This window comes from Meriones unguiculatus, chromosome 4 (genome assembly GCF_030254825.1).
Source record: "Meriones unguiculatus strain TT.TT164.6M chromosome 4, Bangor_MerUng_6.1, whole genome shotgun sequence".
Lineage (NCBI taxonomy): Eukaryota > Metazoa > Chordata > Mammalia > Rodentia > Muridae > Meriones > Meriones unguiculatus.
The window spans coordinates 129,186,577-129,211,843 of NC_083352.1; the positions used below are offsets into that span (position 1 = coordinate 129,186,577).

The 25,267-nt window shown below is 44.2% G+C and overlaps 1 protein-coding gene across 4 annotated transcripts in view; it reads left to right on the forward strand.

Annotated features, from left to right (window-relative positions):
* The window catches only part of Syndig1 (synapse differentiation inducing 1), a 159,092-nt gene extending 149,858 nt beyond the window's left edge, over positions 1-9,234 (forward strand). For all 4 annotated transcript variants that reach the window (XM_060383120.1, XM_021648220.2, XM_060383119.1 and 1 more), the window contains one exon: positions 8,013-9,234. In XM_060383120.1, the coding sequence (XP_060239103.1) occupies positions 8,013-8,171 (159 nt within the window). In that variant the 3' untranslated portion in view covers positions 8,172-9,234. The remainder of the gene's footprint in view (positions 1-8,012) is intronic.
* The last annotated feature ends 16,033 nt before the right edge of the window (positions 9,235-25,267 follow it).

The following is a 25,267-nucleotide window of genomic DNA, read 5'->3' on the forward strand; positions in this document are numbered from 1 at the left end:
GAGCAGACCAAATAGGATGCAGCATGGGCAGTGGAGTCTGAAAGGCTCCCATGAGCATCATCCCCATATACCAGTCAGCCTTGTGGTGTGCATAAATGTTAAACTACACAGAACAATTGACTGACATTTGAGAAAGCCTCTCACTATCACACCTCAGCCCAAAATGACACCTAAACCAAATGGAGGGGACTTAAGAAAGGTTTTCAGCTATAACACATGCAGGAAAAAGGACATTTTTTTTTCAATTGCATAATTAATACTTTCAAAGAGCTAAAAACTGAAATTAGTTTTCTAATGAAAGAGAAGTAAAAATATAGCAACGAGAGAACAAAAAGAGTCCTTGAAAATATAGCAGTGCAATACTCAGAATAAAATCCCTTAAAGGGCTTAGAGGACAGGAACAGCTAAGGAGAGATTTCCTAAAGTGTAACCAAGGACAAGAGGTGAGCAACAGCATATACAAACACACACACACACACACACACACACACACACACACACACACAAAGAGACAGGTGAATAGCAAGAACTTTCATTTTGGCATTTTAGAATACCAGGAAGAAGCGTGCCCTTAAAGATTCCTAGGGAGAAGGAAAGGGTCACAGAAGTATACAGAGTGTGGCTGACACTGATCTGATAAATATTAGAAGTGAGAAATGCATGAGAAAAGTTGTAAGAGATCAAGAAAAGGAAAGATCCTACATAGAATTATATATCCAGCTAAACTGTCAATCAAATGGGATAAAATATAGTGCAGCTTACAGATATGTACAGTCACAAGCATAGATCTCTAGGCGACTTCAGAAGCATATGTTGCAAGGATATGTCTTCCTGAGTGGAGGCTGGAGTTCCAGAAAATAGAACTGCAGCACTGAAGAGGGCATAGGAAGTCCTAGTGTGGTGGCACTCACCTTTAATTCCAGCGCTCAGGAGGCAGAGGCAGATGGATGTCTATGAATTTGAGACCACCCTAATCTACACAGTGCCAACATTACCTTGTTCAAGAGGCAGGTTATGGGATTCCCATGAGTTATAGGGCTGTATCAAAGAACAGGACAGGAGAAAAATACTGCAAATTTTCAATTTGTGCTTTTGCCCAGGCCAATGATTTGTGATACAACTCTCATTAGTGGCTCTACTCAAGCTGGCATGAGCACAGATCTCAGCCAGCACCTGCCACACAGGGACACAACAGACATGCTACAGTGCGCAGTCTGAGTACTACAGCCAGAGACTGGGATGCCCTAGAGAGATATCTTAATATCTTGGCATCCAAGTCAAACCTTCAGGAACTCAATGACACAGAACACAACTATGAGCACCTAATGGCAGTGGATGCCATGGACTCATGGCCTACCTGTCATACGATACATGAGCTGCTGTAATCACACCCTTCTCCCAGAAACTACAGAGACCACCAAACCCTGGAGTGCAGTCAAGTAGTATGAGACCCTTTATCGGGGGGAGGGGTATCTTCCTTCATATATCCCGCATGGAGGAGGTTACTGTATGTTGTCTACCTGGCCTTGGACGTGTGCAGATGAGCCTGCCAGCTTGCCTGTTGGGGGGTGCCCAGGGAGGTGCTGTGAGGCAGGCTATCCTCAAGAGCCTGTTCTGGAAATGTGGAATCATTCTGGATTGAAAGCATTCTCATCCAGAAGCTATCAGCTGAGGCCTTCCTACTCCCTTTTCTTTCATTGTAGCCTCTGCCACCCAGATCAGAATCAGGCTCTGAAACCACTTTATACCCCAAATTGTCTCAGAGTCTCTTGATGAGTATGCTCTGCTCAGGGCATCTCAAGTGAGCCTAATGTGGTATGTTGAAGTGTAACAATAACCAAGAATGCAAGAAGTTTAACTGCTAGACCAGAACTGGAGACTGAGTGTGAGTGTGGAGATAGTTCACATTCATCAGCTACCTAGCCAGCCTGCTGGTCATTCATGGAAAGGTCTGCGTCATGCACAGCATGAGGTCCCTGGCAGCAAATGTTGGGTTCCCAGCATTTGAATTTGTGATTAGCTTTTGCAGCCTTTGTAATCACTTCTCTGAAAATTACTAGCACTGCAGGCACCTTTAACTGCCCATGTTAAAATCATACCCAATTTTCAGATATAAGCGGCGGCAAATGGATAGACATTTGTATTCAGGCTTTCCGTCTGTCACACATTCTTCTCACATGTTGTGTATATTCCAGCTAAACAAGAATGGAAGCTTCTTGCCTTCTATTGCTTTCCAGGGCTCATACTGGAATCACTGTACTGCTCCCACTGGCAGTACAGCTTTTGGTACCTTGTCCTGGCACAGTGATGATAGATGGCAATAAATCATGGGATTGGCCATGATAATGCAAAGAAATGTAAGGCATCCAGGTACTCATACTAGAGGAAACACTGGCAGTTAATGGTGCCTGCAGCACTAGTAATTTTCAGAGAAGTGATTACAAAGGCTGTAGGAGCTTGTCAGAAATTCAAATGCTGGGGATCCAGTGTTTGCTGCCCAGGACCTCACGCTGTGCATGATCCAGGCCTCTCCATGAATGAACAGCAGGCTGGCTGAGTAGATGATGTGAAACACAGAAGCCTCTGGCCTAGCTGTCTCCTTTAGAAAGAACAAAGCAGTCTTTCAGAGAAAATTGTGTGTGTGTGTGTGTGTGTGTGTGTGTGCGTGTCTGTTTCCAAAACCTCAAACTAAAGTAGTTTCCAGTCTACTAAAGGAAATAAACACTTTGAGAGCAGTTTGTCAAGATTTCAATCTAGAGTTAGAGAAACCTCAGTCTAGGGTCTGTCACTGGCCCAATGAAAGACCAGTGACCAGGCAGTTGGGAGGATATAGTCTCATCAGAGCAAGAGATGGAACTGAATGTCCTTAAGGAGAGCTTGCCTTGGTGCCTTTTTTTTTCTCTCTCAGCTGGAATAGCACTTCATTCATGCAGATAGCAAACTGCTTTCTTAAGTCTTAATGGCTACTTTTGCTTTCTGGTTTTAAAACAAGATTTTTATTGTATCTTTATAGCCAGGCAAAAGAAGAGTGTTCTTTAACTCAGAAACCAGAATTTATAGAGTGGGCTCTGCATGCCCAGCCCCTCATGGTTTAAGTGATGTCTCTCCCTCTTTTTCTCTTTCTTTCTCTCTGCCTCCCTCCCTCCCTTCTTTCCTCTCTCCCTCCCTCCCTCTTTTCTTTACCAGCTACACCTAAAACCCTATGCTTGTAGCTGAGCTGGCCTTATAGTTGCTTATTATTTCACTCTGGGCTCTCCACACTGAGTGTGTGTGTGTGTATAGATATATATAGTGTGTGTGTTTGTGTGTTTGTGTGTACACACATGTTGTTGTATGTAGATACATATTTTTAAAGAAGCTTATAGAGGTGGAGATCACCATCAAAAGTCTTTCACAATCACTTTCCACTTTTAGAGATATTCTGTCACTGAAACTAAAGCTTGCCCATTGGGCTAGAAAGTCTAGCCAACAATTGAGGACCCCAGGGTTTCTCTGTTCTCTGCCTCTCCAGCACTAAGTTTCCAGACACACACTGCCACAACCAACTAGGGATTGAACTCAGGTCCTCACTCTCACACAGCAAACCATTTATGAATTAAGCCATCTTCTCAGCCCAGTTTCTAAGATTCTCTTTCCCTCTCCTATGACATTATCTGTAGAGTGAATTCCTCCTGTGCAGTGTTAAAGAGTATAGAAGCTGTGGCTGCTGACCACACCAAGTCCCCCTCCCTTTTCCCTATTCCTCTAGATGCAAAGGTGGACACCAAGCCACTGTGACTCTAGACTAGGGAGCCAAGTGCACTTCCTGTTTTATGATAAACATTACTCACAACATGGTGGTTAAAGGGACGGGAAAGAAATACCCAGGCACACAAGAGCTTGTTTCTAATTCACCAAGGGAAGCAGGATGCAGCTTTCCCACAATGTTAAGGGGCAGGCTAACTAACAGGACTCCTCAAGACTCTTCAAGTCTAACATCATTATGGCCAGGAAGGTGTATGTAGATGGGTGGAGTATGTCATGTTTGCTATGGTGACTTTCAGAGTTCTGGGTTCTAAAGTGTCAGAGAAAAACTAAAGGAAAGCCACATGTGGTAATCCCCTGGAGGGGCAGCCTCTTAAGCTCAGGGGCCTGAATTTGGTTACACTTCAAAAGCTGGTAGAGACTAGATTGTGTTCTAGCTAGAGGAGCCCCTCCTCCCAGGTAGACATCTGTGTGTGCCTCTGTAATAGTATTAGTTACATTCCCAAGGACCATGTGGTAGTTTCCCAGTGGCTTTAAGGGTAGGTGGCAACACCATAGTTTGGACGTCCTAGAGACAAAGATCCTGAGTGACAGTGAAGGTGAGCAATTTGTCTCTCTGGAAGGTGATTGGCATTCTTGGGGGCAAGCAGGACCCCAAGGAAGGAGGGAGGGTGGGACCTGAGAACTGAATCCTGAGGAAGAGTGAGGAGCCTGCACAAGGAGGGATCCACAGGGGTGGGACAGATTCTGCATCTTTTTAGCCCAGGTAGCAGACATCTACCATAGGACATCCAAGTCCAAGTCAGAACTGCCAAGACAGTTCTTCCAGACCTCTGGCCACTGTGAGACATAAGTGAGTACACTCACTTACGGCCACTGAGATTGAAGAAGGAATGTTTCTTAGCAACAGATGATAAACACACACAAACTTCTAGACTGCAAGATCTGAGGCCTATTCTGAGACATAGAGAAACAGGTCAGGCTGGGTCTCTGGCAGGTGGCTAGTTCACATTCAAACAAGCAGCATTTTATCACCTACAGCTTCTTGGTGTACTTTCTAAACACTCACTTTTACCAGAGGAGTTTCCTGTGTAGAATAGAGTATAGACAAATCTAGGTTTCTAGTTATTCCAGGCACTGTTCATTCTAGCCAACCTCCCCAGGCCCACCATGTTTCTGTTGCCAGGAGGCACTGGTTGTATCGCTTCTTGTTCCTCCTCTCCTCTTTTCCATCCACAACAGAGTGGTCAAGAGAAGCTGGACTACTTGAGCTGGGCTAACCTTTCTTAAGAAGAAAACGCAGACCATCTTGTCTCCATCATGTGTAGACAGGCTGAGTACTCCTACCTTCATATATAGCAATAAACATGTCATAGAGCCTGATTCTGTTAGCCAGGAGGGGGGGCATTTATTTTAGTTTGTTACCTCCCAAGAAGATAAGGAGAAGGCAGACAAGCACAGTCATCCGTTTTCTGAGGTGAAGCTATGCTGAGGAATCCCTTTCCTGAGGTCATGCGGTAGGAAAATGACAACTATTCTTATGGCCCTGAGACTGCAGGAACTCTCCAGTCCCAGGAAAATCAAATGTGAGAGCCTTGTGGAAGTACTACCTGATCTTACCAACTGATCTTACTAGAAATGGTGCTTTGACCATTTCTACCATACTGTCATCTCATCGCATGCCCTGGGTAGCTGTTGGAAGAAGTGCTCAAGAACTGAAAAGAGAGAGAGAGAGAGAGAGAGAGAGAGAGAGAGAGAGAGAGAGAGAGAGAGATTGATAAAGAAAGAGAGAGATCAAGTTCTTCGAAGGCAGACAATGAGAAGGAGGGAGTAATCTTGATTCCCGGACAGAGAGATTTTGGGTAGGACTGCTTTGTTTGGCCCGCCATGCTCAGAACTTCCAGTATGGGACCAGAGTTCAACTGTAGGGATGGGCAGGCTGCTACTCCCTGCTTTCACCCCTGGAAAAACAAAAAAACAGTTACTAAAGGCTAAATTGTACATGGCTTCTGAAGGTGCTATTTCAGCACCTAAACACTTGGTCACCCATTAATAGTTATTGACTGCTCAACAACATCACCACCACCATCTCAGACAGTACTCTAGGCTCCCAGTTAAACACAGAAGACATGGGACATGCATACTCTCATCTATAAAAATACCCACAGGCTCAACCCTAGCAGGGAAGTGGCACCCAGGAGATCCTTTGGAAGTTTCTTGATCAGCTAAAATAAACTCTGCCTTTCTCTCTGGGCTTCCTTTGACTTCCCTCCTCCATCCTAGCCCAGGCACACCAGACCTGGATAACAGCAGGCAGTGGCAAAGCCTTTGTAGCTTGCTGATGTCCCAGGGTTGTTTGGGGTTAATGCCAAGAAGGGCAATTACAGTGAATTATGTTATAGGACATTGGAGTGTTTGGGAGTATTGCTAGATAAAATGAAACCCAGCTAATTATAGCTTAATTAATTAATTACTGCTGTCCTTGGAGGCTTCTCATTTTAAATTCCCTCAATTCTGCTTCATAAGAACCTTCTCCACTGTTAGCTTCCAAGCTCAATGACAAGTCAAGAAATTCTGAGGGAAGAAATAAAATTAAACCTAGCTTTCAAGATTCAGAAGTCAGCGTCCAAAAAAGGGGGTTCAGTGGCAAATGTGGGCTCTTATGAACACATCACAGCTCTCCAGCCTCACTAAACCAGAATCAGGAGATTGTGGAAATTAAAAAATAAAAAACACTATCTCCAAGTCTGAGCACCTACAGCTCATGACATCTGATATTATTTTTAGATTAAATGATTAAATAAATAGTATATTCTTTTGTACCAACATATAACATAGAAATATCACAGATGAACCAGAAGAAGTGGGGCCAGTGTTAAAATAGAGATTTTTGAGGATGGCTTGAGAGTGAGTTGGGAGATTCCACAGAAAAGTGGGGTCTACCTTTACACCAAGCAGAGTATCCTCTGCCTCTCAGGATTAACCTTCCTTAGCATCACTCAGAGCTATGGGGCAATCGTGTGTCTAGGCAACATCCACTCCACTAGCACATGAGCCTTGGAGCTCAGGCAGTTCTTCCATGATGCTAAAGTTTAATTCAGCAGCACCCCAGTTCCTGAATCAAAGAGCATGTGTAGTATAGCAAAGGGACCCAGCCAGCCAGGGAAATCTGAACTCAAGTTCCTCAGCCAGAAGTTCTGGGACAGGAGCCTTCTGGTACTGGTTCAGGAGAGCCTCAGTGTTGACACAGACTTCTGAAATTACGCCTGGGATTCCCCTAGCCTCATGACATCCATTAGAGAGATGGCTCCATAGCCACATCCCCAGCCAGTAAGAACTGCTATGCCTTTCATAGTGGTTTTCTGTCCTACCAGAGAACAAAACATTTCCCAGAATTCTTTTGGAGGTGAATTCCTTCCTAAAACACCCAACTCCTCTCCCTTGACTGTTGTATCTAGTCTCAACTGTGGAAAATGACAAGGGAGGAGTTACAGAATGGCTTACAGGGTCTGCCCCAAAACAGTGATTCTGAACCAATATCTACTCCCCACATTACTGTTTACCTCATGACCCCAAGAAGTGTAAATCTAAAGAAACCAGTGCCTCATTATGTAACCAAGTGTTCAAGCTCAAAGATGATGGTCTTCTATAGAATGCTTCTACCAGTAGATGAATGTTACCAACCCCAGTTTTGGCAGGATTGGAGCATAGTCAGGAATCAAGGACGCCATAACACTCTGAAGAAGATGCCTCAAGGCTTCTGGGATTGCATTTAACAATATCATGCTCATTTTTTTTTCTCTGTGAAATGAAAAATAGTTTCCTTCTCCATACTTCTATCAGACAATAGAGGTTGAAAAAGTGTTTTAGAAATTGTTATTCTAATGGAAACAATACCATTGTTGAGTAGGAACGGTGGTTCCAGAGATAAGATCCACACCCATCTCTGGCATATCATTTCTGAGACCTTGCCTCACCTGGATACTTCAAGATGTGATCTGACACAAGATAGAATGGAGGCTTTGACTCCCTTGCCATGTGGGGAGCAGTGACAAACACCAGCCATATCTTTATTTAACAGTTAGACTTACAAGGTGCCTAGTCACTATAAGAATTAATGCTGTCCCCCTGTGTCCTTGCCTGTATTGGTGGAATCTCTCTGTAATCCAGTGAAGTTAAAAGTTGGAAAGGAGCCAAGCAGAACCTTCTCCTCACAATCCTTTCCAACTTGTTCACTCTCCCTTTGTTTTTCTCTGCCAACTCTGCAGACAAACAAAGCTGTGGCCAAGGGAGACTTCCATCAGGCCAGCACCAGCTCCCGGAGGGCCCTGTTCCTGGCAGTGCTGTCCATCACCATCGGAACTGGCATCTACGTGGGTGTGGCTGTCGCCCTCATTGCCTACCTCTCCAAGAACAACCACCTCTGAGCTTCCCAAAGGCTGGCATGAAGGAGGTAGAGCTGGGCCAGTTGTGTGAGGGCAGAGAAGAAGAGACACCTGTGTGACACTGTACAGTATAAGTGATTGCCAAGCAACTCCATGATGCCCTGGAATCTTCTACTCCTGGACTTCTTTTGATTTTAATCCTTCAACTTCATCTTCAGCACTGTGCAGAGCACCAGGCAGCCAGCAATGCTGATTCTTCCACATGGAAGCTCCAAAGATTCCAGTCCAGTGGCTGAACCTGGATGGATTCTAGTGGATGGATAACTACCCAGCTCTGCAGCCTGCCAGTGCCTGGACCACCACCCATTAGCAATATACAAACAGTTAAAAATATGTTTATTTTTTATGGAATATGGTGCAATAGGCAGAATGCAAGAGATGTGTCACCACTAGCTGTGGCCCGCTTAAATCCTCTGTGTGTCCCCCATATTTGCAGCTTCCTTAATCAGAAACAAGTGGGCCTGAGAAGGAAAAGAAAGCACCTGCCGGGAGACCTGCTGTCTCTGTCCACAGATGTGTCCTCCCTGAGAATCTAAGAATGCAAAATTAGAGGAGCGTAATGTCTACCCTGGTCCTGCTTAGTCCCAGCACGCTGCCCCAGCTTGGATCTTCAGGCTTCTTGCAGATACCCAGCAATACACAGTTCTGGGGCCTCATTAATCTTAAAGGGGAGGCAGCTACAGCTCCTTTCAAAAGCAACCCCACTGTTTGCCCCAGGAGACTGACAGAAAGAAGCTGTGAAGACACATGGGGTGTAACTGTTGGACGCTCATTCTGGTCATTAGTAACAGTGCTGGGGATCCCGTAAATGAGATGGGCCTTACTCTGTCGACTAAATGAATGGCTATTTTCTTGTCATTTTTAAAGTGCAACTCTTGCTTCATGCTGCTTCAGTTGCCAGATGAATGCTGAGAAATAAGTAATCACAGATGTTTTAATACCACGTCATTGCTGTTTTATGAGTGTTCATTATTTAACAAAAATTATCTTTTAGCTTGTTTGCTTATGACTTTTCCTTCTGATGAATGGTGATGGTTGGGCTCTGTTTTGATGATTTACTTCATGTTTTACTAGTGGAAGAGCCAGCCACCCAGCATGCAGAAACTATGCTTTATTTATTTATTTATTTATTTACTTACTTACTTACTTACTTACTTACTTATTTGGTCTTGCAGGGCAAGATTCATCAATCACACGGCCCTGGCTACTTAAATGTCCACCTTGAGTACCACCAAAGGATGGAGGCATCCGCTGTCTGGGGTTCTCCCTGCAGTACTTAAAATATTTGCAGTCCCTAGAATCTTGGTATCACAGACCCAGAAATATTCCCAGTCCCTAGAATCCTGGTATCACAGGCTCACAGCCTGAGCCTGTCCTAACTAGTCAAGAACTCAGCCTGGCAATTTCAGTGTATAGTGCAGCTGAGAACCCCTGCCTGGAGTAATGATAAGAAGTTTAGTCTTTCTCACTTTCCACTTCTGACCTTGGCTCTTAATATTTTCAAAATTACTTGCACTGTTTTTCTGAGTTAAATATAGCATTCATCTAAAACAAAATAGTCTGGGCCACACTGTGGTGTCACATGCCTTTAATCTCAGTACTTGGAAGGCAGAGGCAGGCAGATCTCTGTGAGGTGGAAGCAAGTCTTGGTCTACAAAGTGAATTCTGGGACAACCAGTGCTACATGGAGAAATCCTGTTTCAAAAAAAAAAACCAAAACATCAAAAAAAGCAAAACATTCTCTAAGTCCATACATAGTTCTAAGAAGAATGTATAGAAGATGCCAAATACTTCCCCAATGAGAGCTGAATGAGCTGGACATATAGAAAGTATAGGATTTGGGCCATCCTAATCTGGATTCAAATTCTGTCATGCTATTTTCTCATTGTGTGATTTTGGACAAATTCTCTGAAATTCTCTAAACGATTTCCTTGGACAGGATAATTGAAAGGTTTACTTCATAGAATGGCTGGGGAATTCCTTGGGCCAAGAGAACAGTGATGGGTGTAGGCAGGTAGAATAGATGATGGCTCTGGTTACTGACAGGATTATCCATAGGCCATTTTGTAGCTTGTTTTAATCATTTCCTTTCAGCCCAGCCTCTTCAGATTCATGCATCATGAACAATTGTGCTTGTCCTGTAGTGATCCATTTTAAACTCAGAAGATGTCCAAACTTTCATTTGGTAGATTTGGAAAAGACATGGTTTCAGTCTGACTAAGCAAGTTAGTCTGCTAAGCCCATCTACCTACTTTGTCCCAGTTTTGTCTTTCCAGACATAAGAGCCCCAGTTTACAAGGCTGATGCCCTTGCTATAGATTATCAAGAGCTACTATATATTTCTCCAGGGTCAGGAGATTTAAAGTCATTTCAATCACCGTACTGGTCATGACCAGAAGTAGGCAAACAGAGTTCAAACTAATGGATCGGGGCTCTGTAGCTCATCAGCATACTTAGTGGGTAGAGCAGTCCAGTGAACACCATGGTCATGGTGACCTATAGGAGAAGTGGTTAATTGTCATCCTCAATGGCCCTGTTATGTTAGTATATGCTGCAAAAAGCAGAGCAATCTTCCTGCAGTCTGCACTTCCTTGCATCTTATTAACAAGATTGTCGTTCTCATCATTAACTAATTCTGCATGGGTATCCCTTTCCTTGGGCACATGGGCATAAACTCATATCAGCATCCTAGAAACATTAAGGAAGAATGAAAACTGAGTTCAGAGAAATGAACACAGTCTACTTCACATACGTAGGCAGGTGTTATAAGGAGGCCAGAGCCATGCCTGAAAAGCCCCAGCCTCTTTTACCACCTGTTTCAGAATACTGCTTCTGACATTTACACCCTCGACTCTGCCAAGGAAAAAGTGTCTTTTCCATGCCAGCCCACTCAAATATTATGAAAAGTCATTACCACTCCATACTGTTGAAAATAAGAGATTTAGAACACATAGTCATTTTCCCAAAGTCCAGTGAAGCTGAGCAAAAGCACAAGTTTATGCAGTTTTGTCCACGTCTTGCACCTTAGCTGCAACACATGGCAAGAGAAATGGCCCAGATCACCCAGCTGGTGAAACACAATGCTTAGGGATATGTATGATGTTTTGCTTTCTATATATCCAGGGGACTTTGCCAGAAATTTAGGGAGCAGGATGGAAATAATTTAAATGACATCAATTCTTGGAAGTCTCTCCTCCTATGGCTGGTTCTTATACTCCTTTACAATGGGTGTAGTACATCTTCAACTCATTTCTCCAGAAATCACTTGTTTCAGTCTTAGAAATGTCTCTTTCACCCTTTCATTTCTCCTTTATAATTTGCTTGAAAAGACTGACTTTACCATAGTCCTTACTTTACCAGGTATCTTCAGCTCACAAGGTCTTCCACTTAACGGAGAATACTTCATATACAGTGTGTGTGTGTGTGTGTGTGTGTGTGTGTGTGTGTGTGCAGTGTGTGTGTATATATGCATGTATATCATACCACACTAGGCTCTCCCACAATATCATATGGCATACCTCACTGGAGTTCCCATTGTCATCAGTCAACCACATCTGGAATTCCTGCTATATTAAGTCTCTTGACTTTCTGTAGGTAAGGGGCAGCTTTCCAGATATTTCGACCTTCCAAGTGCCCTACCTCAATCTAAGCAGGTATTTCATAACCAGCTGAATCCAGCTATTCTCATGGAACTAAAATGAGTCCTAAGAACATAATGATAAAGGCCATGTCTGTAATTTACTGAGAATTGGGTGGCTGCCCAATTTCTAAAGACAGGCCACATGAAGAACTAGGATAACATGGGCAACTCTTCTCTGCTGAGCAGGACATTCCTCAAGCCTAGCCGTAGCCTTGCTCTCTAAAATGATAGAAGTCATCTGGAACATGGAACGAACTCTGGATATAAAGAGCATCAGTGGACACTCCTCCTTTCCAAATAACTCCTTGAATAAAAATGCCAAATGGTCATCCTACCTCTGGATGTGTGAAAAACCTGGCCTGAGTTTCAGGACTAGCTTCACCCTCAAGGATTTTCAGAATCTCTTTGAATCTCTACTTGTTTGGTTAAAATTCCAGTCCCTTGGGAGGACAAAGTTGTGTTTTTACTTGCACATTAATTGCCACACATATTGACACCTCTTGATTCAAGTGCTAGTAAATGATGACAAAGCAATTCGGAGCCTGAGTCCAAGCAAGCATTGGGATAGCAGAGTGGACCCGTATCTTAAAAGGGGCCAGGCTGTGCATCTACACTGCTTTCACAGATCGGTAATATCAGATGCACCAGAAGAGGTGACCATGGCTTCCCTGCTCATCAGGATAATCTCAGCTGACCAAGGGGCAGACAACCACAGGCTTTTGTGCTCCTTAATTTATCTTCTCAGCTATGCAAGATAACAGTGGATGTTAAACCCACAGACACACAGGGCCTGTCGATTGCTGGCATTCTGCCAAACAAACTTGTAAATGGAGTAATGAATACATCAGCCTGCTGAGCACCCCGGGAAAAGGTCATGGCTTCATATAGAGAGAATCAGCAGGGATGAAAACTGCTGTAGGCAGGTCTTGGGATCCCAGAGCACTTTATGTCCCTACAGAGATGTAGGTGGGGTATGGCAGCCATGACCTTAGCAAATCTCCTGAACAATGGAAGCTAAATAGTGCTGCCCACACGCTAGGGACCAGACACTGGGCACGGAGCTTCAAGGGCCTCTGTGTGGTAGAGTAACATGGTAAGTGAAACCTTCAGGGTAATGGGAGATGATTGGGCAGAACGTGGTGCTTCCTGGGATCTTCTCTCCCTCCACGTCTTCTATGAGGCTGCTGCTAACATTGTATAAGTGGTCTCCTCCTGGCAGACAGTACCCTTTTAAGTCAGTGTTGCTGGCTATTGAAGGCCTCAGGGTCTACTGTGATCCTCTATGACCAAACTTGTTAGAGACTTCATGACAGATGAGAATTGCTGGGATGCTAACCCATGAGAGACTCTGAGAGATTGCTTCCACCAGACCTTCACTGTCATGGCACTGAAGCCACTTATAAAGAATCACGGGGATGGTATTGCCCCACTCTCATCATGCTCCTCAACATTCACAGTGAGCACCTCCATTGCCTGATACAAATCTGTCCCTACTGTTCCCAATCACCACAATTGAGAGATATAGACCACAAGACTTCCTTACTTCTGAGTCAATACCTTTCTGCTTTCGGCCTCTCCCTCCCTCGCCTCTCCCACCTCTTCCACCTCCCCACACCCATTGTCAGGATTATTAGTAGCTGACTGAACCATTGGGCTACAGCTTTCCAAAGCCACTAGAGCTATCCAGGCTATACAATGACAGGCTCTTCAGCTAAGCACTATAGACAGTCTCTGCTCTCACAAAGAAGCCCTTCACTGCAGCACAGTGTGAGCTCAGGTCTGTCTCTACCAGAGCTTGACAGAAAAGCCTGTATGTCTGCCTAGTGCACAAGCATGCATCATAAAGCAAAGACAGTAAACACAAGTTGCTTTTCCAGCAATGTGTGAGTGTCAGAGAGCACAGCGCCGATACCCACCAAAACTACAGGCTTTGCTTCTCACTAAAGTAAGTTCATTCGGGAACAGTGTGAATCTAGGTGGATAGAGAGGAGAGCAGGATGCTACCTCCATATCTCTGCGTGAGGAGCAGAGGTGGCACACAGTTCCGATCAGCATGCAGCTCTGACTTAATATACTCTTCACAATGCTTTGCTCCAAACAGTCATGGCTCCTGGCTCTAACTCATGACTCCAGTTAATAAAAAGCAGCACATTGTGTCTGTTTCAACTACATAATTAATCCGTTTTTAGGTTCTAGTTATTTTATTCAGCAAATCAAAATGCTTAGGTGGGCCAGAATGCTTAGTATTTTGTAAGTCATATGAACTAACTTCTTTGTCACCTGGATATGATTCCCACACATTTTAAGTGATTTCAGGTTTCTGACTGCACTGGGCTGGTGAGGTGTTCCTGATGAGTAGGCAGGGCCTGTTAAGTTTGGCTCTGCAGTTACTGAGAGAAGAATTAGCCAATCATTCAAAAGAAGCTGTGCAATTTTCTGTTAGTACAAGGCAATGTTTCTAGTGGTTTTCCCAAGAGACCCTTGGGTAATTAGAAGCAAGAGGTGGTGATGGTCCATGGACAGGCTTTAATTCAGAAGAGATCAGGCTCACTTCAGCTCTATTCTCTCAGTTGGTGATGAAGCAGGGGTGGGAAGATGTGAAGGGGAATCCTCACAGAAGAAGATCTTCTAATTTTTAGTTTAAAAAAAATTCCAGCTTCTTTTGACATCCCAAATCAGCTCTTCACATGGCATCTTCCAGATTTCCTAGCAATGGGTCTTTTAAAATAACATGTGTCTTGCATTTGAAGAACACATTATAAAACTATTGCATTTCACATTTGTAACAGTCTTTTGCCACACTAGTTGTCCTTTAGCCTCCCTTTAGATGAAGAAACTGTTCAGTGAAGCTTTCTCCATGTCACTTGCTGGGGAAAGGACAGAATCTAGCCCTAGTCTCAATCCTGGGTTGCTGAGGCCAATACTCTCCTAGCAATCGTCAGAGGTAGCCTCAAATGTCCCCAACTCAGGCTGGTTCACAGAGCATCCTCTTGGGGAACTTGTGGCTGAAAAAAGCTAGAGATATTGACCTCCTTGACATGCCCTATTCTGTGGCTTCCCCTAGAGTAGGTGTGGGCTCCAAACAACAAAATGATTATTCTCAGGACTCCTCCCCAGACTTCATGTAGCACTGGTCACATCTAAGCCAAGTTCCCAGGGAGGGGGAGACTAGGGTGACTGAAGAAAAGGCATAGGACCTGAAGGCATGAAATCAAAAGACATACACATCAGTATTAAGGTGTGACAAAGAATGAAATAAGCAAACCAGAGGCAACTGTATACTACTCCTTGTGGATACTTTATACCACCTTTATGCCTCTCCAGTGTCTAGAGACATTATCATGACTGTCTATCTTATAGACAAAGGCCAAGGAGGCTGTAACTGAGCAATCATGTTTGAATAGTGATTCCTAATTAAATATCATTCATGGAAGGATCAGCCACATGGATGGAGGGTTACCTGGCTAGGTGAGCCTGGATCCACTTACAGACCCACGAAAGTCTTCATTGAAATGCTTTATCACAACTTAACAGGAGAGCAGATGTGGGAGGGTAGAACAAAAGGAAGGGAGCAGGAAGCCAGATGCCAGTGTAGCACAGCATGCCTCTACCTGCTTTCACTGGTACACATCTTAATTACAGCACAAGAAGAGCAATAAGATAATGATGGCCCCATATTAGTTAGACCATGGCTTCAGAAAGAAAGGTCTATATCACCCTAGAAGGTTCTTAACCCCATCCATAGATGGGGTTACCACGGTTCTCTGCAAAGCAGCCAAGGCAGCCAAGGTGGTAGAAAGGGACTCAGGCCTCCATATCATGAGTTGCTGAGCTTCCTTCCCTATGGCTTTAGGATATAGTCACAGCTCATGAGACACACGCATGTGTCTTCTGCCCTTTGCAAGATGCTCTTCCATATACTGTCACACATGTCTTTGTCCTAGTCCCCTGCCTTAGTAAGGACACCAGACCTGTTAGAATATGACTATTCTAACACCCTCATGTTAACTTGTTCTTCTGTTTAAGAACCCCATTTCCAACTGTGGCTACATTCTTAGGTATAGCATTTGAGGTTTCAATGTAAGAGTTTTAGGGTATAAAAAACCGAGTCCATAACAGTGCCCATGTATATTTCATCCTGTGGCACACAGCTTTCTTCATTCAGATTTTCAGTCTGCTGTTACCAGAGCCCCTTACTAACCACCTTCAGCAATGACACACTCATTCCTGTCTCTGTGCCTATCTGTTTGTCAAACTGTGTTCTTTACAAAGGGTTCCAGCTGCCTGAACATAGGCAGTAAGTATTGGGTGCCCACATTCCTTTTCTCCCTGTCATAGTAGAGAATCCAGCATGTTCTTGTTCAAGACACAGGTGTGACTGTCAGCAGAATTAAGGTGCATAGGGCATGTTATATTTGAGACAACAGGACAGGCAGGATATGTGGCATAGCCATGAAATTCTTAATGCTGGAGGCTGCAAACTTTTCACACTCAGATTGCCTACAGCAGTTACACCAGATCCCTGAAAGACAAGGGGACTCCAAGTAAAGCCCAGAAAAATATCATGGCTAATCCCAGGGACATTCATGTGCACAAGTGAGTCCCGCATAGAAACTGACACACAAGAATTTTAGGAGATAGGGTTGGTGGCATACATGAAGGTAGAGACTTCATTCCACATGGAAGTTTCTTGTCTGGACTTAAGGGACTTCTCAGGTGGGAGCACAGAGGAGAATAAGAACGGGAGGTATTGGTTGACCATTGTGTTGCTAAGGAATTCCCACAAATCTTATACAAGCAACAGTTTCAGAATTATGAGGCTCTGCCTGGTGTTACTTGAGCCAGCCTAGTGTGCTCCACTAATGCCCATATGGCCCTAAACACCACACACTGAAGCTCAAGTTAGACTGACTGTCCAACTCCGAGTAGTGTGGTCAACAGGCAGCTTTTAGCATTTGCACTCAGGCCAAGCCCTACTTCCAAGGAGCAGGTGGTGGGAATGGGGAGGGGAATTTATCTTGCTCCCAGAGTGCATCTTTTCTAGCATCAGCATTTGCTTTGGAGAGTCACAGTGAGCCTCATTGCCCCTTTACAGAACTTAAAGACTCCTGGTCTTTATATTCGCAACCAAGCAAACGCCCTTGCTTCTCGTTTCTCCAGTAAATCTCTCTCTCTCTCTCTCTCTCTCTCTCTCTCTCTCTCTCTCTCTCTCTCTGTGTGTGTGTGTGTGTGTGTGTGTGTGTGTGTGTGTGTGTGTGTGTGTGATTACCCCAAACCCATGGATAAGGAATAGGGAAATGAGGAATAAGTGTTTAGGCTTTAGCAAGTTAAAGCTCAAAGAATTCACGAGTGGCTAAAAGTCAACCCTATGTGACTTTCCCATAGCAAAGCATGCAGACCACACAACAATTACAATATCCCTTAACACATCTCACTGTGGTCTCCTCATCTTTCTTCTCAGGGATGGACACTCAGCCTCTACCATGGCTACTATGGGTCTCTTTCTATTGCTTCACCTCAGACCTGTAGCCATTCCCCAATGCTGTCCATCTGGTCTCATCTTACACCCTCATGATAAGAAAATAAGCTCTCTGCAAAGTGCTGCTACCTGGAGGCTATGGTCACAGGTTTGGCACCTACAAACTCATTGGATGAAGTCAAGTTTGACATGCTTGCCAAATTTAGCAAGGACCTATAGGACAGAGAGCAATTGTTCCCCCTGTCCCCTCCCTGGAAAGAGTCTGGGAACAGGTTTGCTTCCAGAGGCCCCCATTATCAGAATGCCCAAAGGGGTATAATATGTGGCATGGACTTTTGCAGCTAAGATTTAAACAGCACTGAGGCAGTTTGCATTCCTTTTCTTTCTGAGATGATCCACACTTTTAAGCTCCATCCATGTTTACTTGCAGATCACATCGGAAGTAGACCTCCTCTGGGCTCAGCTCTGTTGTACAGCACTCCTGAATTATGATAGTGTGGCTGGGGAAACAGCCTCCACTCCTAAGTTAGGTACTGAAGACATGCACAACATTTTTCAGTTTGAAAGCTAAAACAGAAAATGTGAGTTGTTGGAAAACGAATCAAGTGAAGCCACAGCTCCTGGAGATTGGCCGAGGAACATGCAAAATGGCAATGCAGTGTTGGGTATAGGCCAGTCAGGCACCCAAAACTCAGAAGCACTTGCAGCACCTTTAGCCAGTGACCTAAAATGCAGAGAACCCAGCACTGTCCCCAGCCTCTCCTGCACTCACAGATTGAGCACCTGACAGCAGTAGTTAATGTATCTCACACACCTAAGAATCTGTTACACTGCTGCAGGTGCACAGCAGTTCAGCTTTGCTGACTCAGCCTACTGTTCATCACTGTCATCTTTTGGAAACAGTATATCAGATCTTCCAGCTGTCTGTTGCCAATCTTCAGTGACACCAGTGGCCTCTTTGATTCTGCCTGGAGCACAGCAGAGAAGCCTTCATCAGACAGGGGCTGCAGCAGCCCTTTCCTCCTTGTCTCTCATCAATGGCAGGAAAACTGTAAAGCCATTCCACTCAAGCATTTTTTTCCCTGCCTGTTTGCTTGAGATTCATTGATTTCCCCAGGGTTGGTTGACCGGGTTTGCTGCCTGTGGGTAATGTTCACTGGCTGAGGCCTTCATTCCCATGGTGTCTCACCTGCCAGTCCCACTGTTGGAACTCTGTTATTCTGCATCACGGAGTGCTGGTCAATGAAATGCCTTTACAGTGAGATCTTCCCAAGTGTCTAAAATGATGTGCAGGAAAGACCTTTACTCGATGTGTGCTGAATTTGATTAAACTGAACTTGCTATTTTGTACACAGCTCATGCTCTCTCAGTGGGCAAAGAGTGATGTTTTCTGTCCAAACTTCAATAGAGGCCTGTCATAAAGTGATCAGGGCCAGAGAGGCAGGAATGAAGGCTGCCTGGTAATGAAGGGCTGAGAGCAATGGCATTCGATTATTAAGCCTGGGAATTGTTGTCTCAGAGACCCTCTCCACTGATCCTATAATCAACAGAGTGATTTTGTGTCCCTGTGTATGGGATCATCTTAGATTCCACAGTCAGTCCTCATTTCTTGGAGCAATTACAAATAAAAATAATTTATTCTAAATTCTAAACCTGCTAGGAAATTCATTTTAGGCCATATGAGGCAGCAACTTTACCAATCTACGGGGCTCATTGGTAAAAGCCAAATAGTTCTGAAAATGATCCTATCACATTCAGAAACTCAGAGAAACAAAGACCAAGAACTGAGGAGAATGCCTCCCTACTCCATTATGTGCATATTAGGGGAGAAATTATTCTACATACTGAGCTAATGCCCAAGATATAACCATAAACAGTCAGCTCAGTTTCTTGCCAAGATGTGTGGACTCCCACTGCGTCTCTTCCCTTCCCATCCTTGAACTTGCAGACTCCTCAGTGTTCCACACCCTTCCTTACCCTGTTCCCTCCCTGCACAGGTACATCATAGGCAAGTGCACCCCCGTAAACACAACTCATTGTAGACATCTCATGAAGGTTCCAGGATCGAAACTCAGAAGCACTTTCTCCTCCCTCTGTGCCCAGGCCCACATGTACTGTACACAGCCTATGTACAGTGCTTGTCAAAGATGGGCCATAATTCAGCCTTTGGCCAATAAAGCACTGAAAAACAGTGGACAGTGAAAATAAGCCAACCGAGGCACAGAACCGAAACAGTGAGTACAACCGACATGTCTCAGGTAACCTGTGCTATGATCCATGTAGATCTGGTTCAAAACAAGAAATGTCAAGTATGAGGGATATGTGAAAAGTATGTATGAAAAGCAGTAACATGAAAACAAAGAGTGTGACACACACTTCAAGGTGGTGGTTGTTCTGTGAGGGAGGGAGGCGTGAGGGTGACAGGCAGCAGGCATGTGACTAGAACACTTGGACTATCCAGCTCTTGGGATGAGTGAAGTACGAACTACTTCTAGTCCTCCTAAACTGGGCATGTACACCATACACAATGTTTTTGCATGTGTATATGTTGGTGGTGCTAATGCATGTGTGTAATCATATTTGTACGAATTTGTGCATGTGTGAACACTGTCTGTGTACCCTTTTGTATGTGTATGTGTGTGTGTGCGCGCATGTGTGTAGATCAGAGCTTGACATCAAGTTCTTTCTCAATTGCTCTCTGATTATTTACTGAAGCAGGGACTTTCACTGAACCCAGAGCTCACAGATTCTCTTGATTTCCTACCCAGCTTGCTTTGGAGATCCCCTTCTTTCAGCCCTTGAATGCTGGGATTCTAGGCAGGAAAATGTGCCTATAGCTTTTCTGTGGGTCCTGAGGACCCAATCTCTGATATTTATATTTGTGCATTAAGCACTTTATTTAGTGAACCCTATATCCAGCCTCATACACATTACACACACACACACACACACACACACACACATACACACACACACACACACACACACAGTGAGCCTCACTTAACTGATTTCCACAGTGTGTGTGTTGTAACATGGTTGCCCACAAGACTGCAACTCCCTCTGCAGTTGAATGTTTATTTTATTTTTATGTATGTATGTATGCATGCATGTACGTGTGTATTTATGTCTTTTTCAAGACAGGATTTGTGTGCCCTGACCCTGGCTGTCCTGAAACTCTCTCTGTAGACCCAGCTGGCCTCAGACTTGGAGATCCTCCTGCTTCTGGCCCCTGATTGCTGGGATTAAAGTTGTGTGCTACCCTCACCAGGCTGAATATTTATTATGAAAGAGGTAGTTTATTTTATTGTACTTTTTTCCCCTCAGCATTAATTATTTAGGAAAAGCTGTGTTAGGAATATGTACCTAGACTTGATTAATTCTGATCCTGTTATTAATGCCCTTTGAAGTATGCAAGTGGTGAGGGGTTCCTTTGTTCCTTTGTATGAATGGCTGACCCCTGCATGCCAGCTGTTTCTGCAGAATAGACACTCTTTGCTTTTACATACTACGTGAGTCTGGGGTCTTCCTTCAGTGATTCTAAGACCCTTGCAATGGAAAAGCTATTTTAAAATTTGACAGGGAAACTTAGGGGCTCAAAGTTCAAGCTTGGATTCTACTTCACAAAAACAGTTCCTCTCCTTACAGAGGAGCAGTAAAGAAAACCAAAGGCTGATCTCCACATTTGAAAATCTCACCCCAGCCACAAAAAGAAAAGACGCAGTTCAAATGTTCAGCCAAGGACACCCAGCCCCCAAAGGTGCTGTCAGCTTTTAGAGATCCTGGTGGTTGTTACCAGGGAATTGGAGAAACTGTTAACACTAAGAAAAACAGGTGTGCTTGAAAGCAGAACTCTCTCCTCAGAATTATTTTGGTTTACAACACAGCTGTGACAACCTTCCTTTTATCTCCAGAGAGGAGAATAATGTCTTCTTCGGAAGCCCCACAAGGAGTGAACTGGGCAGCCTCTGTTCCCAGAGACTGGAAGCTGTGAGCTTTCGCTGCACTGCCAAGAAGTGGCAAAAGGATTCCAAAGGAAGGTTCTGAGGTCTGGCCCTTGCTCAGCATCCATGATACCTTTGGGCTTTATCAGTCTGACCTCTGTCTGCCTGAGATATCTCCCTGACCCCCAAGTGTGATTGTAATCATGAGAGTGGGGGCAGGGAAAAGAGATGTCAGCATACACTTGGTGAGACTTCGTCATTGTTGTAAAAATTAGAGAGTGAATAATCCTATCACAATTAATCAGAAACAAAACTGTTCCAGTTTCTTATGTTCTTGGAATTGTAGAGTCCCTGTTGTGTTATTCATGGCCATTGCCTGACTTTTCAGGCAGCCTCTTCTAGCTTCAGCTCATTTTGGGGCCTCACACTGCCTCCACAGTCCTTCGGGAATTGTCTCCCAAGCAAACTACTGGCACCAAATCTGTAGAGGGATCTGTAGGGGAGGGTACCCAAGACTTCACTTTCCTGTCCTCTCCTCCTCCTTGTAACACAATGTCACTAACAGAAGAATTGACCTTCACAATCCTGCTTCATTTTTCTGTGTCATCACTATTTTTCCAGCTCACTGCAGTAGGCACTGGGGACTGCCACTGCCTATCAAAGCCATTGCAGACATGGAGTCCTATACCGCACATGGCACCTCAGGGAAGTACCATGCACCTATATGGCTTGTGGCTTTTGCTCCAATAAGCTTCCTGGCCCAGGGCCTGTAGCAAACTGGACAAGCTATCCCTGTATGGGCCACTCTCAAAGTTGTCAAAACTTCTTTTCCTCTGATCCAAGTACAAGTTTTACAGACAATTGATCACTGTGTGCAAAAACTAGCAACCAAAGCTTCTTACCCCTCCAGGATGTTAATCTTCTGAGACTGGTCACCTTCAGAGACTAGCCACTCCCTGCCCCTGTGCTGTACACAATATACATGCGCAGGTTTCAGGGTATGGTGGTATGGTGGTAGGCACCACTCCATCAGAGTGCACACACCCTGCCTGGCCACAGTTTTTCTGTATGTGTGTCTGTCCTTTATTTATTCTTTTGTCACCCCTAGTCAATGGCCTAGGATCCAAGACATGCAGGACACAGCACTGTATGTTCCTTGAAATCACTTTCTGACCCACTCACAGTTCACTAAAGCTTCTACTTGGTTATTGTTCCTCTAAATTTTGCCTTTTCCAGTATCATAGACTGTGCAGGCTTTTGAGTCTGGTTTCTGTCAACCTGTCTTTGAGATGTCTACAGGTCATTGCTGGCATCAATGTTTATTCATTTTTATTGATGAGTAGTGTTTCATGTTGTTGCTATAGAATGTTTATCCATTCACCAACTGAAGAGCTTTGGGTTAATTTCAGTTTGAGGCAAGTGTATGCAGGATTAGGCAAATGCCAGTAGTAGAGTACTGACACAATTCCATCTTTTGACATTTTCCTGTCTCATGTCTTCATTTCCTTACTTGTGATTCCTGGAACTGCTGTTCCCAAAGACCTTGTCTTAGGTATGATTTTGGAGATCCACCCCTAAAGCAGCATATGACCATCATATAAAGTGGAAGTCAGATGAGATGGGACACATGAAGCAGTGCAAGTCTTGAGGGACAGGTGCAGGTAGATCATGTACAAAGCCCAACTATACTACATCCTGAAAAAAGAAGCTACTGGGCTTGAGCCAACACTGATTATTATCATAATCTGACCATTTTGTGTAGAAAATTTTTCATCAAACTTTAGACATCTGGTGGAGAATGAGTGGTCCATTCCTTCTATGTTAGAATGGATTTTTTCCCCATTTTACTTGCTACTTTAAAAATTCTATAAGTTGAAAAATGTAAAAATTCTTTTCAATTATTTAAAAAAAAACTTCCATTAACATCTGTGTTCTGTCACTTCAAATAGGTTCTGTTCACAAAGTGAATTTGTGTTTTATACTTGCATTTAAGTCATAGATACATTCTTCTCATCCATTCAGCAATGACCTTCTAATTCTGTATCTTGTCCTTGCATACTTTTTAACATTGCCTCATTCCACTAAAGGGGGAAAGAGATACTATTGTGGGGTTTTTTTTCTGTTGCTGTGACAAAAATACTCCAAATAAAAACAACGCGGGGAATAGAGGATTTATTTGGCTTATACTTCCTGAGCCCAGGCCAACATAGAGGGAAGTCATGGCATGAACTCTAGCAGTAAGAGAGGCAAGCACCTTGGAGGAAAGCTACTTATTGGCTTGCTTCCCATGACTTGTTCGTTTAGCTTTCCTATACAACCTAAAACCACCAGCTCAGGTGTGGCACTACCTCCAGTAGTCTGGGGCTGGGCCCTCCTCACATCAGTAAGCTATCAGGAAAATACCCCACAGACAATTGAACAAGCTAATCTGATCAAGGCAGTGACCTACTTGAGACTTCAGACTTCCTTGGGTCACTCTTTGCTGTATTCTGTGTCTTGTTGACAAGTGAAGCTCCCCAGTGTTTGAAAGGGACTGCAGCTCCTGGATAAAACACTTCCTGGTACCCATATTCATAGAGACAGATTTTTATACAAAGCAGCAGAGAAGCAGCAAGAGTCATACCACAGAGGCCCAATGCAGACTGAGTAACAATCATATTAGGCTCTGAGATTGTCAGGGCCAGAAAGATCCAAAGATAACAAGAAAGCTTAGATGCAGTCTAGTACATAAATCTGGGCAGTAACACCATTTGTATACATTCATCTCTGTGACATGGAGGATGCCCAGAATGCCAGCCTTGGGAATACATAAGTTCAGGAGCTGGTAACCTGTCAAAGATTTCTCCATAAATGCTGATGAATGTGTGGAAGACATAGCTCTTAGTAGAAACAGCAAAATGTAATAAGTCAATGGCATGGATGTACCTTTCCAAACATGCCTCTCTGACATTATTTCTAACCTCTGCCACAATGCTTCTCAAAACAAAGATGGAACCCACTTCCAGGGGACATTGAAGTCAGCTGGAGATGCAGAGTCCAATGTGAGGAAAGCAGCACTCACAAGAATGAGAAAGGCTTCCAAGGAGAGGAGGCACCACTAGGTTGGCAGGCAGGGAGGAGTCAGGCAAATAGACAGAATAACAATCCTGAAGATGACTGCCTTAGGGAGCAGATGTTTGGCTGGAGGAAACTTCCCAATTCAGCTTCATTGAAACACTTAAAATGTCTTGGGGACAGTTAATAAATGTTCATAGTGCTGTTGAGAAGGTTGGCCACCTATGCTCTATGGTGCACAGATTGGCCCTATTTTTTTTTTTTTTTTTATTTCTGTGTGCCTTGTGGATGGCACATGCTTTTCCATCATCTTGGGCAGACTCAGTGATCCATGCCGTGGGCCTGGGAGACCTACAGATGATGCTACAGGGTGCTCTCTGCCCTGGATTATGGATCTGTGGGGCAGGTGGAAAGGTCCATAGCTTCTGCTGCAGGCTAGGGTTTAGAACCTAGGATGAGAAGACACCAAGACTCGAGGCCACAGTTGTCCTGAGGGAAAGGCTGACCTGCATCTGTCACAAAACTACCCTGGAAGTCTTTTTCATGCAGTATCTCCCCCTGCTAAGTCTGCAGGGCTAGGCAGTAAGAGCCGAAGGAGTTATTAATGCTGTAAATTTAAGGAAATGAAGCATCGCAGAAGATAATTTTCTTTTTGATCCCCAGCCAGGCTTTCATTGAAAAGCTGCTATAAATCCAGTGTCCCTGAGAAGTCTCTTCCATCTTCTCTCCCTGACAGCTCTAACTGTGGCTGCGCTGGCTGTTCAGACAGACAGCTTGGGCCCCTGAGTCCCAGGTACCCCTGTGACCCAGTGACTTTATTTGTCCAAGTGCATGCTCAAGGGCTTCTTGCCTCTCCTCATTGCCTTCTTTGCTTTTCTGGACCCATTTCCACTCTTTTTTGTAGTTTGATTAAATTTTTCCTCTACAACTGACTTGATCAAGTTTCCCAGGCAACACCAGTATG